This window comes from Gobio gobio, assembly GCF_949357685.1.
Source record: "Gobio gobio genome assembly, chromosome: 25".
Lineage (NCBI taxonomy): Eukaryota > Metazoa > Chordata > Actinopteri > Cypriniformes > Gobionidae > Gobio > Gobio gobio.
Window position 1 is genome coordinate 9,832,161 of NC_137121.1, and position 16,801 is coordinate 9,848,961.

The 16,801-nt window shown below is 39.7% G+C and overlaps 1 protein-coding gene across 1 annotated transcript in view; it reads right to left on the reverse strand.

Moving 5' to 3' along the window:
- Positions 1-16,801, reverse strand: part of cspg4 (chondroitin sulfate proteoglycan 4) — an 87,629-nt gene that overhangs the window by 25,486 nt on the left and 45,342 nt on the right. Inside the window, exons 2-4 of the mRNA XM_079809319.1 lie at positions 10,886-11,049; positions 6,070-9,615; positions 4,424-4,891 (exon numbers count right to left, since the gene is read on the reverse strand). Coding sequence (XP_079665445.1) covers positions 4,424-4,891; positions 6,070-9,615; positions 10,886-11,049 — 4,178 coding nt within the window. The remainder of the gene's footprint in view (positions 1-4,423; positions 4,892-6,069; positions 9,616-10,885; positions 11,050-16,801) is intronic.

Consider the following 16,801-nt stretch of genomic DNA (forward strand, 5'->3'; position numbering starts at 1 on the left):
CACACACACACACACACACACACACACACACACACACACACACACACACACACACACACACACACACACACACACACGTTTGTTTTTGTGAAATGTGAGGACATTCCATAGGCGTAATGGTTTTTATACCGTACAAACCGTATTTTCTATCCCCTTACACTACCCCTGCCCCTAAACCTAGCCCTCACAGGAGACTGTGCAGTTCACTTTCTGTGAAAAAAAACTCATTCTGTGTGATTTATAAGCATTTTGAAAAGTGAGGACATGGGTAACGTCCTCATATTTCACCCTCTTTTTGTAATACCTGTGTCATACCCATGTCATTATACACATTTGTGTCCTGATATTTCACGAAAACATGCCCACACACGTACACACACACACACACACACACACACACACACACACACACACACACACACACACACACACACACACACACACACACACACACACACACACACACAGACACACACACACACACACACACACACACACACACACACACACACACACACACACACACACACACACACACACACACACACACACACACACACACACACACACACACACACACACACACACACACACACACACACACACACACACACACACACACACACACACACACACACACACACTACCTTAAACAATACTTCAACAATATCCAGATAAAACTGGCACTATTTGAAAATGGTTTGGCGTCACAGAAATTGAGCTTGAAGTTGAAAATAATCCAGAAAGTCCATCTGTTCTGGCTGAACTGCTTCTGAGTTAACCTGATCTCTGTTCTCAATGTAGCACGCCTGGCGGCGCGGTGTAAATGCTTTATTTGTGGGATATATGGGCTTGTTTATTCTGGCCCGCGGCAGCAGGGAAGCGCAAGTCAGAATTTCCATCAAGTTGGAATGGCAGTCATAAGAGTAATGTCTAACCGCTCTCTCAAACAACAGCACACTCATTCTACCGCCAGTCTTTCCCTGCTCATTCTTTCCACTAGAAGACCTCTGGGCCACTCCGTTAGATATCATAATGCACAGTAGTTTAGGGGGCCCACTGGAAACAAAAAGGGCACAGACGAGACTTAAAAGCCAGAGCGGGAGAAAGAGAAATTGTTTCTTTGAGCCTCTAAAACACAGCGAGCATCAGACAGGCATGATCAAGGTCCGCCACAATAGCTGTTATTCTGTGAACGGCTTGTAATTAAGATGCAGAAAATTCTATTTTACGCATGACTGTTCCTCAACGATATGGCAAAATGCTACACAGGGATCCTGTAGTCTCAGAGAAACCATTACACGAGGCTGTTGGCCCTTTTAATTAAAGCCAATGACAGCTCCTCGGGTTCCAGTGCTGCTCTTTTATCGTGAGAAGAATTAACTCTCATTGCAGGCACAAAGTACAAACAAACAAAACAAACAAGCCTGTAATTACAGCATCATTAGTTGTTCCCACTGTTTCCTCAATAAATGAGAAAAGTTTACCCAAAAAATGAAAGTTCTGTCATCATCTGCTCACCCTCATGTCGTGACTTTCTTCCTCCTGTGAAACTCGGAGCCATTTCCGAGCTGCTCGAGCATACAATTTAAACATATTGTGACCAGAGAAGCTCCATAAAAGTGGTCTTTACAACTCTCACACAACATTTCAAGTCTACTGAAGTCGTACGACATAGCTTTATGTGAGGGAATTTCCAGTGCAGCTCTTAAATCTCATTTGCATATGCGCATTTCTATCTCGTCACATCAGTATAGCCGAATATATTATTAAGAGTCATGTGGAGCGCTGTTATGGAGATTTTATGTCCTTTTTGGATAATAAACTCATTTTGTGTTCCATGGAAGAAAGAAAGTCAGAGAAAAGTAAATTATGACAGATTATTGTGTGTTTCGTGTCAGGGTTTAAGTATTAAAATGACTGAAATAAAAACCAACAAAAATAAATATAAAAGCTCATTACAAAATTAGATTTGTCAAGACAAACTTTGAAGTTGGCTTGAGAAAGCCTGACCAGGAAGTTTGAAGTAGATGTAAGTTTTAAAATATAGATAGATAGATATATAAAGAGAATTAACACATCACTAGCACGTTTTAGCTTGTTGCTAACATGATTTAGCCCATTGTTAGCATCAAGTATCACATTGTTAGCATGTTTTAGCATATTGCTAACATATTTTAAAACATTGTTAGCATGAATGGGCACAATACTAGCATGATTTATCATATTGCTAACACGTGTAACACATTACAAACACGAATTAGCATTTTTAACACATTGCTAGCATGAAATAGCCTGTACATTGCTAGTGTAACGGAGGCCAGCCTGGTAGCTGCTGTGCGAGTAAACCTCACTCCTCTGATCTCAAGAGACGCTAAAGGTTGCAGCCTTTAGCCTCCTTGTTAGAGGAGCCGGACCCGGGTTCGAGTCCCGCTTGGAACAGGAGGGGTTACACTAGCATCAAGTAGCACATTTGCTAACATGTTTTAGCACATTGATAGCATGTTTTAACACATTGTTAGGATTAAATAACATGTTGCTAGAATGAATTAGAATATTTGTTAGCATTGAATTTGCATGTTTCTGCACATTGCTAGCTAGGGTTGCCACCCGTCCCGTAAAATACGGAATCGTCCCGTATTTACAAGCAAAATGACGCGTTCCGTATCAAACCAATACGGGACGCGATTTGTTCCGTATTTTTCATAGGTCCACACATAGTTCAATAAACACACAAGGATTTTGCAGTGTGGAGAATACTGATAGGAAATATAAACAAATCAATTTCACAAGTAGTACAGGAGCTCATTTGTGCGTGATTGCGTTTTAGCGGCTTTGTTGTCATAGCGGCGGAGTCTCGAGAACATGCGCTGTGCCGTGTGTGCCTGTAAACTTGCGCGTTTTTTAAAAAACATGTCGAGCTCGCGTCGCGTGCGTCCACCGGTTAAACGCAAGAGGATCTCCAGATATAGAACTGAATATCAAAAAGGTATCAATGGGTCTGTCCAGTAACTCATGATGAACCTCAGGCGAACTGCACACCTGCACACTTTGTGAGAAGCATTTCAACTGACTGTCTTAAAGCAACAGCGCTGACAGACACATCTGTGCTTCTAAAGGTAGCCTATAGTTTTTTTTTAATGGATAATATATTAATATAATATTCCATACATTATCAGAGCTTGGCAGACAGAATTATTATTTTTTAGGCAGGTTAATTAATAGATTATAGCCTAATAAATGTAATTATTAATTTATAATTTAGCTACGCTATAATCATACATACATAACCAATAATCCTGTCATATAAAGTTTATGACATTTACAATTTTTTAGATAAAAATGGGACAAATAATTACATGATAATATAGTCATAATTTAAGTAAATTAATTTAAAAAAATTACATTTTTGAAATTCAAAAAAGTGATTACTGGTTCAGAATGACTGCTTAAAGGGACAGTTCACCCAAAAATGAAAATTCTGTCATCATTTTCTCACCCTCAAGTTGTTCCAAACATGTATACATTTCTTTGTTATGTTGAACACATAGGGAGATTACTATGAAAGTCAATGGTGCCCCCAAAGAAGCCTGGTTACAAACATTCTTCAAAATATCTTCTTTTGTGTTCAGCAGAACAAAGAAACTCATACAGGTTTGGAACATCATGAGGGCGAGTAAATTATGACAGAATTTTTATTTTGGGCTGAACTGTCCCTTTAAAGTGCACCAAATAGGCTACTAAAGAGTTCTTTAGAAAAAAAAAAAAAAAAAAAAAGTAAAATAATATACAATGTGTTCTGTTGCAAGTTCACATACTTGATCTCATGTTTTCTTATGGTTTATTATTGAGCTGTCAAGTTGTCAATGTAGAAATAATAATTTCATGACGTGTTTTTTTTTTTTGGGGGGGGGGGGGTCCGGGGGTTGTGAACGTGTGTCCCTTATTTTGCCACACCAAAGGTGGCAACCCTATTGCTAGCATAAATTCCCACATTGTTAACATGTTTTAGCACAAGGCTAACATGGTGTAGCATATTGCTGACATGTTTAGCACATTGCTAGCATGAATTCACATTTTTACACATTGTTAACATGAATTAACAACATGCTGACATGTTTTAGTATGTTGTTATCATGAATTAGCATACTGTTCACATGTTAAAAACATGTTTAGCACATTGCTAGTATGAACTGGCATGTTTTTGCACATTGCTACCATGTTTTAACACATTGCTAGCATGATTTAATATTTTTTGCTAACATGATTTAGGGTCAGAAGAATAATTAGAAGTTTAAATAGCATTTTAGTAAGTTGGCTTTCTCTAGACAACTTAATAAAACAAACTAAAATTAAAACTGAAATTCTAAAATAATAAAATACTATAATTGTATATAAATAACATGTATCTGTTGGCACTCACATCCTCCCAGGAGAAGTTGTCAAGTCCGTCTTCTTCATCCAGATACTTGATTTCTCCATGCTGAGGTGTATGCTCCATTAAAAACTCGACGTTAATGGACTTATAGTAGGGGTGTGTGATATTCAGAACCTCTTGGGTCAGCGCCACGGATCCACCTTCCCTCACGGTGAGGTTGACCACCTGGACGGGTATAATGCGTGGAACAATGTCCATGTGCACCTCCAGATCTTCTACAGTGGTGAAGCCATTACTGACGTCGGCTGTGAAGTGGTCCCGGCCCTGATGGGAGGCGGAGACGTAAAGGATTTGGCCCAGGTTTATGTCCTCCTGCGTGAAGGACTGAATGTAGTCCAGCACGGGTGACGCTGTGCCTTCCGAGTCATTGTTGAATTTGACCACATGACCCAGCCGTGGAAATTCTTTGATGGAGTACACCATCTTTTTGGGCAGGATGTCTGTCTGCTCCACCTAAGAAGATGAAAAGAGGACCTTCAAACGAGTCCTGTACTGATGAGTAAAAGAATTTACAATTTTGGCTGGGATATCCCTTTAAGGTCAGCTTAAATCTTAGAGCAATATTAACAAATATACATAAAATGTTTTGATTAAATATTTCTGAATGGTACATTGGAGAAACCTTGAGTTGATATCATAAATGAGATTTATGCCAAGCCCTCTATTTAACATGTGATAAATCCCAGAAATACTTAGAGAAAAAGTAGCAAAGATATAAATCAGTGTCAGGCACTCACAAATGTCCTAATGAATATGAGTGGAGACTGTTTCCTCTACGGCAACACTTGGGTAATTACTGAAAGTACACTCAGCGGAGCGTCAACAATATAGCATATCTAGAACCACTGCAGAGGCTCAGCAACCCCTTTTCCTTTTTCTAAAACAAACATTTTGCAAATATATGCAAAGCAGCTCCTAGACAGATTTATGAGCCTAGCATTCAGGGATTTTGGGAGAAGAGCTCTTGCGGTTCTGGAACCTTCCACAACTGTAATACAACAGCTGTTGAACACAAATTATCATTAAGGACTGTTGGAAGTCTTTGTAAACTGATCTTAATATTTCTTCAATATGTGAGGTGTTTGTCATGTATTTTACTAGTGAAATTAATATGATTCTGGGGGTATTAATATAAAAGACATCCAGTATTTTACAGCTCTTTAAGATTGGCCAAACACTGAAAGCACTGGCTTTTTGCCTTTGGATAACAACTTATGACTTAACATGAAATAAGACCTTTCATGTTTTGATTCCTGAAGTTGGCTTGAGAAAGTCTGACCAGAATGTTTGAAGTAGATTTAAGTCAGAAGGTTTTAAGTTTGAAGTAAGTTTAAATAGATGATAGATAGATAGATAGATAGATAGATAGACAGACAGACAGACAGACAGACAGACAGACAGACAGACAGACAGACAGACAGACAGACAGACAGACAGATATATAGATAGATAGACAGACTGTCAGATAGATAGATAGATAGATAGATAGATAGATAGATAGATAGATAGATAGATAGATAGATAGATAGATAGATAGATAGATAGATAGATAGATAGATAGATAGATAGATTTTAGAATTGTACTGAAAATTAATGAATATCTTAAACACATTTAAGAAAGCTAGCCTTACCTTCAGTTGGGTTTGGTCAATGACAGAATGCTCCCCTTCATATGCAATGATCACCTTGTTCGACACAATCAGCGGCTCTGACGAGTAACCTCTCTTGAATATCTCAATCCTGAAAGTGCCCTCTGTGGACAAACCCTTAGCTTGCACAGTGAAGGCAAAGGAATCTTTCGAGCTAAGGCTCTGGTCATTGTGTTCGTAGGAAACCACACCCTTAGTCAGGTCCTCTTGTGTAAATGTGGAAGATTCAATTCCACTGACTATAATCCTACCATTACTGGGAGCAGAAGACACATCATAAATGATCTCAGCTGCACTTCGGATGTCCATGTTGGTCTCTGCACTTAACAGACTGGTGTTCAGCGTCTTGGTGCTACCGTGGTCCATGACCACCATGGTATTGTTGGCTATACGCAGATAAGCGTCACCTGCTTGCACCTGAAGTACAGCTGTGGTCTTGTGCAACCCATCAGACACTTGAAGTTGGAATCTCTCACGATCTGCCCCATGGTGGACGAACAGAACCTTCCTGTCCCTCAGGTCAGCCTGGGTAAAGCGGTAGAGAGGTTGTGTTGGGTCTTCTGAGGAGACGATGTTTCCTGAAAGAATTCCCACTCTCGCATAAACAAGTTGGGTGTCATTAAAGTCAAAGTCATCGTCTTTGAACAGAATGTCCTCAGTGGTTAATAAACGCTGGTCATTTCTGACAACATTAAAAGCTTTGTGGATTATCCTTTGAGGCACATGGTCATTCTTGGACTGTATTGCAATGTTAAACACTCCCCTCAGAACTGCCTGACTCTCATCTTGCCCACCATTGCCACCTCTTGAATCGAACGCCAGAAAGGTAAATTGGTCATGGCTTGTTTCTGATCCATCATGTTTGTAAATCAGCCTGTTCACAGAAAGATCCTCATTGCTAAAGACCCGAATTGCACCCTCAAATCTTTGCACACCTGGTGGAGAGTCTCTGATAAGACGACCGTATTTGGGATCTTGTGTTATTCTGTACACAAAGTCTGTTGAAGTGGAGGTTTGAACCCAGAGATATTCTTTATTTATGATGTTTTCATTTCCTTCCAGCACAACAAGTCTCTCGTTGGTTAGAACAGGAGCGGTAGAATCAGCCTTGACTTTGATTGGAAAGGTGTATTCTCTCGAGTACTGATCCTTTGCGAATACTTTGAACTGGAACTGATCGTCAAAGTCAACTGCTCTGCGAAAACGAGGGCTGTAACTGATGAAACCATCTACAATGTCTTGTTGGGTAAAGGTATCGCCCTCAGACAACTCTTTATCAAGCATCATCAAGGCTCCCTGGGCTGGGCGTTTCAGAATCGTGTACTGGATTGTTTTTGAATCTGTTTGGCCTCTCCTCACAAAAGCTTGTAATTGCTCAGGCTTAATGACCTTTTGCTGGCCATCTTCAACTTCTAAAGGAACCATTTTAGCTACTCCCACAACTGCAGGCATGATCTTGATGATAAATGTGTTGTCTGGGAGGATGACCTGTCCGAGCTGTGCGTTGAAGTGAATAAACTCGGTCTCTACGCTGTTGTGATCGGCTGTGAGGTTGGGAATGTATTTCAGTCGGTTCTGCTCCAGATCAGACTGATGAAATAGCATGACTCTTCTTGGCATCCCATTGTCTGAGATCAACTGCAGTTCTCCAAATTCAAGTGCCTGAGTGATATTATAAACAACATCTCCAGTTTTTGGAGTTGCAGAAATGGCCAGATTTTGTATTCCAATTGGGGCGCTGCTATCCTGATCGATCACGAGGCCAGTGTTTGTGACCAGAGTAATCTGTGGCTGGGTGATGAGCAACTTAAACGTGCTTGACTGGCTAACCAAATCTCCATCGGAAACTTGCAAAGTAAGTCCAGTCACTTCTCCTCCCCTGTGAACGTAGTAGATATTTCCTTCTTTCAGTTGTCTACAGGTGAACTCTCTTAGACCAAATCCTGGCTGTTGAGCATTCTCCAGATATCCAGAAGAAGTAGGGTCCGAAGTGACGGTGACCTTGAGTTCATCACAACGATTATCCGAGTCTGAGATTTTGATTAGGTTTGGGCTTAAACGTGTGCGCCCATTAGCTGTGATTGAGATGTCACCTGCACTGAGCTGAGGGACATCATTGACAGGGATGATCTCCACCGGAAGCACATATTGGCGTGCAACACTCAAGCACTCAGGGAGATTCGTTCCATGTGCAATGACTTCCAGCTGGATTTGATCTCCATACTTTTCATTGCCATCGTGGATATACTTGATTTTCTTGTTGACAACATCCAGAAGGGTAAACTTCTTTGAGTGTCTTGCGTTCATATCAATCTGTCCATACCAGGGATCGTTTAGCAGAGTAAAGATGATCTGAGATTGACGAACACCTGCAGAGTTTAGGTTAAATGTTGGGATTAGGTTTACACTGTCGACAATGGCCTCTCCTCCTTCAGGAACTAGCAGAGGAGTAATGTCTAGGAGCTTGGAGATATTGTGGAACATCTCTGGTAAGTCATCTGTAGGGACACAATGTCTTTCATCAGTAATGACATCAATGTATGTTATTCTTACTGGAGGTGAAGTTGTTGAATCCAAATCATCATCATAAGTGGAGTATTCATCTTCCCCTTCACATTTCACATGAATGTCTTTAGTTATCAGAGCGTCCTGCAGGCTTCTGCTTTTCTGATTCACCTTGATTTCTCCTAAACATCCAATAAAGGACTCAGTTGTGATCTCCTCCTCCACACGAGTCAAAAAGTCATCTTGAAACACATCCTTCATCTTCCTTTGAATGCCTCCCAGGTACAGGTTCCCCACTAAATCCAGCTTTTCCGTCTCATTAAGAGGGAGTGAAACCAGTTGACTGTCCACGTTTAACTGGAACTCATTGGGGTCAATCTGAATGGTTACCCTGTGCCACTGATCGTCATCCACTTTGACTTCAACATTGTCCAGCACATACATCCCACTTCCCAGCTCGATTACACCTTTCAAGAACCCTCCTGCCATTCCAATTGCAATGAAGTCTTCCTGTTGTCCTGGGTGGAAGAGCAACAAAGCATCCTCAATGGTCGTCTTCATAAGCATCTCCAGGCTACGGGAGCCTGAGCTAGGTTTGGTCCAAGTAGGGAAAGAGATGAATGACTCCGGGCTGATAAAGCTTGTGGTGTCTCCGTCCCCTGCCTCAAACTCGCTGCTACAGGTCTCCTTGGTGTCATAGCACACTGGAGTCGCTGAAGCCAGAATATCAAAGTCATGAGATTCAAAGATAACATTGCTCATGCACCCACGCAGGGAGGGCACAGCTGTGCTCAGGTACTCCACTTCCAGGTCCTTCACGCCTCCAAGGAACACGCCCTGGTCGATGTTCAGGTCCTCATCCTCACTCTCCATTGGGATGAAGGTTGTGTACAGGTTGTCCACAGCCATAGTGAGTTTGGAGTCTTTCAGAATGAGAGACACGTGATGGTCCAGAAGGTTACTGAGCTGGAGACCTATGGAGGAGGCCAGAACCTTTTCTCCAGATCCCATGTCAATCCTAGCCTGTAAAGAGACACACAGAAACAATTTATTAAAGAGCAAAAGTGGCTGTTAAAAAAAGAAAGAATTAAACACCTTTTTCATAGGCATGTGGTGCTTCTCTGCGAAAAAGTTGCCATGATGTTAGGGTGTTGTGAGTGGTTAGCAGTGCATTGTTGAGCAGTTTCAATTGAATTGTTCTGCAATTTTAAGATGTTCTGGTTTGTTTCTAGGGGTATCATTTAAAGAAACATTTATGTCTGTAACACAAATGTGCCAGAGGAGTTGCTTTAAAGGTTAACACTTACTTGTTAGGAATAGAGTTTGGGGTTTCTTTGCTCCAAAAGCACCACCAGTAAATCTCGTCTTAATATCTTATGCAATTTTGCTTCTTGGGTACATTTATCTTGTTTAGACATTTTTACAACAAAACAAGACAAAGGTACTGACTAAGAATATGATTTTTCACAGTGCATTATACATGCATCCAATTGTGAAATTTGATACAGACTTTGCTGGTTCAGTCAACTATTTCAAACACTGTGTAGCCACTTAAAATGAAAATATCATAGATCTCATTTCAGATCTGCAGCCTCCAAAGATGAAAAAAGTAAATCTGAATGAATTGAATATGTCAGAAGAAATGTGTTTTTAATGACAAATCCTGCCACCGATGAAATAGTCTTGGTGCCGTTTCATATAGCAGCATAATGCAGGCAGTTTGAGCGTCTGTGTTTATCTGTGCGGAGCGGGAGCCATTTTCTAGGGAGGCGACAGATGAAGAATAAATATCTCAGAGCAAACCAGTAACTCATTCTAGCTGTGGAAGCTTTTTCCATGTGTTGAGCTGAAAAACTGTGACGATCCTGTCACAGTGGAGCTGGAAGCGAACGTGAGTCATCCCTCTCACCACAAACCAAACGGCTGCTTCTCAAAAACTCACTAGAGATTTTCTCAGTGTGTGGCTCATTCTGGGGGCCTGAAGTCTTGAAGGGCCATGAGAAAATATTGGAGTTTGTATTTATTTGCGTAGTCAGTCTGGGTTATAATCTGCAGTTTGAAGAACTGCACCCTGTGCTTTCTGATTTGGCCAAATCTGATCTCTGTCTTTAGTGCATAAGTAGTAATTTACAAGGCACTTTTATCCAAAGCAATTTAACACATAAAGAGCATTCAGACTGACAGATAATTACAGCAACAAAGCTACTAGAAGTCATCTTAATGGGGTGATTTCAGGTGACATACATACATAGAAATTGGCCCTTGAAGGATTCGAACCTAAAATGCATCTCACCTGTAATCTGCCATTGTAGAGCTCCAACGAGAGGTAATCTCTGTGTCCCGCCGCCAGAAGGAGAAGCCCGCTACGTCTGCCTGTTTTAAATTGGAGCGACACTTGAAAACTTGACAGGTCCTGAATGGCATCTATTCGACAGTAGCTGTCCCCAAAATAGGATTCTGCAAACACAGAAGGAGAAAGTGTTTTTTTTTATTAGAAATATTTTAATGATGACGTGCACCATTAACGTGTGAATGTGGAAGTGGGAAGACACTCAGCAGATGGAAGTTTGAATTGAAAACTTTTCCAGCTGTCTTGTCAGCTGTTGTGTAGAAAAGACACTGTTCTGGAGATTTCCAGCTTCGGCCCCATGAGAATGTTTATATAACTGCTTTGCTGCAGGATTCCCAGGGCTTAGTAAAGCAATGTTCGGCTGTATGCTAATGTAGCCACCTGCCTTGGACTGCAAATCCGATTTTTTTTTACACTAATGCTTTCACTCCTTTATTAAATCATACATGCATCACTCCTGGGCCATATGTCAAGGAGTTCCCCATTCTACTGAAGAAGTTTCCAGGGGCCAAATCAACAGCGTCTACACACCGGTTAGATTAAAAGGCCAGACTCATTGGGAAACCCCTCCAGGATCTAGAAACAAAACATTCTCACAGGAACTATGGTCAAACGTCTTGCTAGAGGGTCAAGAGTCAATTTATGACTCATTTAATTCCCTTATCCCAGATCAGTTTTTTTTCTCTCCTTGATAAAAATGTACCATGATGCTATTAGTGTCCACCAAAATACTATTGTTGCCACAAAAACATCACATATTAACATAATAAAACTAAGTTTTAAAGGGATAGTTCATCCAAAAATACAAATTCTGTCAAGTTATTCCTCACACAAAGCTATTGTCTTCAAAACACTTGGAATAAAATCCTCTATGTTCATGGTTCTTTGCCATCCTTTTTGAAAGATGCTCTGTAAATAATAAAGAACATAAGAAAGAAAGTCTGGAATGACAGGGAAAGTAATTAATGACAGATTTTTTAAGTAAATTACTTATACTGATAAATATCCTTAACAGAGTAGGCAGCATCTGAAATCATTCAGCAAAATTTAGTATTGTTAGCTAATGGCTAAGCGCTAACTCCGAAGTCATGGCCACAAGCCCAGTTGTGTCTCTATTTGTTCCTCTGTATTGATGCACAAAGGGAATAAAATGATTTGAGAAAACAACACTTAATACTCAGCATGAATAATGTTGCAGCGAACTGAAAACTATGGCAGTAAGCTATTTTAATGTGCCAAAACGTCTATTTTATTTTATGAACTCTACTTTAGAGTAATTGAAACACTCATTTGAGTGAGTGATGCATCAAAAGCGTTAGGGATCTTCAAAGTTCAGCAAAGATACGCCCAATGTACATTCAGTCAACGCACTCGAAAAAACAAACACATAAATCTCGTCGAAAGAGCCAAACACAACAGGAGGCTGGGGCTCATATGATCTCTCATAAAATAATCTATAATGCTGAAAAGGTTATAACATTTAGATCTGAGCCAGCATAACACTGTCCAAACAGATCTGAGACCCTCAGATAGCATATAAAGCAGAGAAAACCCCAAGAAGCGAAATGAATTTTAATGAAGCTACATTTATCTGAAGCCTGTTAGTCCGATTTAGTTTATATCAGTGCTCAACGACCTTTGAAACACACTGGAGCTATGCAAGGGCCAGAGAGAGAATACATGGAATTAGCTGGGAATATTTCCCTCAGCTTTACGATCATCAGATCTGTTTTTGTTGGAATATTCACGGCGCACACGGGACGCCGAATGGGCAACTGGAGCCCAAGGACTCTGAGGTTCAATCCGCCATCAGTGCGCACTGAGCATGCTCAGACCAGAAAAGACACAAGGGCCACAGTGAGCACAGCCAGCACGTATGAATCTGGAACCCATTAGAGCTCTTTGAGGGGATTCTAAATGGGACACATGTGTTGAAGACCCCCATCCAGTCCAGGATTCAACATGCTCCATACATTTAACCAAGACTCAGCTCAGCTCTCGTCTTTATAGGCCATTCACGTCTCATTTCGTGCTAAAAAAAAGCTTTTGTTTGTGAATGAGCATCATTATTTTGTTGGTTAGTTGATTACGAAACTCCATCAGTTGAATGCAAATGGCACATCTGTCTTTACACGCCAGTTATTTTAAAGAGGGGAACGCTGTTTGAAAAGAAAACCCAGAGTGGAAAAGTTGAGAGGGATGGCAGATTCGGACAGAAACATGGAATCTGTGTGTGCCAAACTGGAATTACAAAATCTAATTGGCATTGGTGGAAGACTAAATCCACTTAAAACCAACATGAAATCAAAATGGAGCCTAAATTAACTTTTTAAACACACAATCCTTTGTCTTTGTAATCATTCAAATAAATTTTAAAGTCACCTTTAAAACATCTTTTCTGCTCATGTGACTTTTTAATCCCTCGACCTCCAAACCACCCCCATTATTATCCAATTCTGGCAATATCTCAGATTATGGAAGTAAAACGTGTCCATGCATATGTCCTATAAGGGCTATATTCCAAACTACATACTTCAATATATGACCTAAAAATACATACTTCATCGGTGATTCATACTTCTGCGTATGTGGTAAGTCAGAATGCTAGTGTTGGACATACTACAACTTGATAAATAGTTGATCACACAACCATCAGTTACACATTGGTTGTGTTTGCATGTAAGCATACTTTTTTATGCATTACAGAAGTTAAAAACATGGCAAAAGGGGGAAATGGCGGCTCTTGTGTGAAGTAAACGGACATTTTTCAACTAATATATATGACTTTTTTGCAACGAAAATGTGGGGATTATGAAATCATGCTAGGCGAAAGTGCAGCGTATTTTAAAAAATGCGGCCCCCGCATAAATATGCGGACTTTGGCTGATTATGCATTAAATCATGCAATCGCATAATCGTGTTTTTCTGGAGGGACTGACTTCTAGTGAGTGCAACAGTTGGGTTCCAGAAGTAAAAATCCCATTATTTTTTTCCATTGGGGAAATTATTTTTAACTATAACTTATAAACATTTAAAGACCTACTGTGAGCTACAAGGTATATGCTATGCAGCCCAGATTTTTTCAGCTTATTTTTTTTTAATAATACTTTTTAAAAACAGTGGAATTCCTTGTGAAAAACGACATTACCCATCATTCTGCGGAGAACTCTCTACCAATCAGAGAATCGTTACAAGGAAATCGTGAATCAAACTTAGAATATTTTTATACATAATCTACATATATTGCTATAAACCTAAAATATATTGTTTCTATATATTTTAAATCAATAGTTTTATATTTCTCCATTATTTTTACTTCAATAATGTCAGTCATAGTTTTTTATTGGATTGTAGTTCTTTCCCACATTAAAGGGAGAGTTCACCAAAAAATGAAAATGCTGTCATCACCGACTCATTCTCAAATTGTTCCAAATCTCTATGAGTTTCTTTCTTCTGTTGAACACAAAATAATATTTTTTAAAGAAACTCATACAGGTTTGGAACAAGAGGGTGAGTAAATGATGACAATTGTCATTGTTGGGTGAACTATCCCTTTAAAGCTGTACCCTTGTCTTTTTGTCATAATTTTTGGCTTTAAATCAAAGTGTGTAATGTTGTGATTCACATCATACACTCAAAAAAATCATAATACATAATAATAATAATAATAATAATAATACATCTACTCAATAAAACTGTGGCAACAGATTCAAAGCAATATTATTTATTAAATTCAACAAATAAGAACGGAGTTAGAATTAATCAAATTAATTCATTAAAAGTCAACCATTTAAAATGAGTAACTGCAAATAGCACACAAATTACAGCTAATAATAACGAGCAGAATCACGGAAGGAAAGAGAAACACAAGAACTACAACCAGCCACAGACTTAGATGAAATCAACTGAAAAAGATATTAAATCTCTCTTATTACAAACCAGACTGTTATTTATGTCATTCGTCTACAGTTCTTTTTGAGAATTAACAAAGGTTTAGATGTCGATGTTTTATTAGATTATGTTTGGTCGCCATTATGGTGATCAGTGTTTCATTTAGTTGGTCAGTGTAACTGTTGGCTTTTTATGTGAGTTGGTGGTTTACTAAAACACGTACTTTGTTGCAAAGGAAACCATGAACAAAGACGATCAGATTATTAAGTTTTAAATTATCCATAACTAATCAAAAATTTTAATTTTATATTAATAGTTTTTCACTGATCAGTCATTCTGAATTTAAATTTTTAGCTGTGGTTTGGTTCATTGTTTATAAGACTTGTGGAGAAAATGAATGGGAAGAATACTTTCAGAGTCAAGGCCACTGAAAAAGCATGCATGGATGCACACAAAAAGGCATTGGAAATAATATTAACATGCTATGATTTGGGATGCACTCAACCTAACCTTGCGTACTCTGCAGCACAGAAAGTAAATGAATCGGGCTGCAGTCCTGTTCTTTGATGTGACTTTCTAAGTCACACTAGCTTAATCATACGATGCTCCTATTGCTCTTGCATCCTTCGCCCTGGGAAACTGTGTGTTTGTGCGTGTGTTTGTCCCTGGGCGTCTGCCAGGGCAGATGGCGCTGTCGTGAGGGCCGCTGCAGTCTGTATTTTTAGTGCTCAAAGGGAACTGAGTGGGTCTCTGTATCCCCATCCTGTGAATGAATCAGACGCACCCTAGTTCCTCAAAACCCTGTCAGACGTCCGGAACATTCACACGGAAGCAGAAACAACTGAAACCAGCGGAAGCAACCTGCTGTTTAATCGGCCAAACAAGAGATGTGATCACAGGCAGAGGAACCAGACTAAAATAATCCATAATGAAGCATGTTTTTTTATCAGTTATATTCGGTCTAGACCAAGCCTCTCTGAAGGTGACCTTAACTTGCTTGCTCATTTGCCTCACGAATGATTTGTCGTCCACGGCTGCAGTCATGGGGAATAAACGGATCTCTCCGCATATGAGCTCTGTGCCAGTAAATCGGGCCTGGATTCGATCCAGTCTCTCCACCTGCTCTTATAATACGACTGTTTGAACTTTCACCTGAGCTCTCGTCCACAAATTACATTTACACAACTACAAAAAAAAGAAGAGAAGAGTACTGGTCTGAAGTATTTTCTGAAGGAAATTAGTCATTGAGTTCTGTTTGCATTCTGCCTGCACTATTCAAACAAACACAAAGAATTAATCTAAAATATCAATTTTTAAGAGCACATACGAAAACACGGCAAACATCATTTCACGTGTGGTCTCCATGGTAACAACGAGTGACCATTACGTTTCCTAAAACAAACCGCCGAGCTGCCGGTAAGATTAAACATAGTACATAAATAGCTGTTTTGCTGATGAGTCGTCCCTTTGGTTGTGTAGTGGCTGTGTGAGAGAGGGATGGATGGCTGTAATTACATCAATCTTAAAGCTGTGTTTTACTGGAGTCTCTCTATATAGACGCTGAGCTTTTTCTGGGGATCACTGTTGCTATGGCAGATCAAAAACAGCCTCTGCTTTGATCAAAGTCTGTCAAGATATTTGGAGAAAATATTATTTTACAAGGAAATAAGGATGATGACACATCAGTAAACCCGTAGGCCTCTGATTTTTCCTCCCTCAAAAAGCTATAGGCTATATGAAAAATAACAAAGCTTCATAACTTGTTGTGAGCAACACATCCTTCAAGAAATAGAAAAAAAAAATGTAATAAAGTAATATTACTTTATCCTTACACTTCCTCTGGATGCTTTCAATTGAGCTAATAACGTAAAAAGCACATCAAGACGCATCACGCACGCCATACTTGAATATACATGAATACGAGATTTTTCCTGAAGGGAAGGTTTATTGTCTGACTCTGGTTCGAAC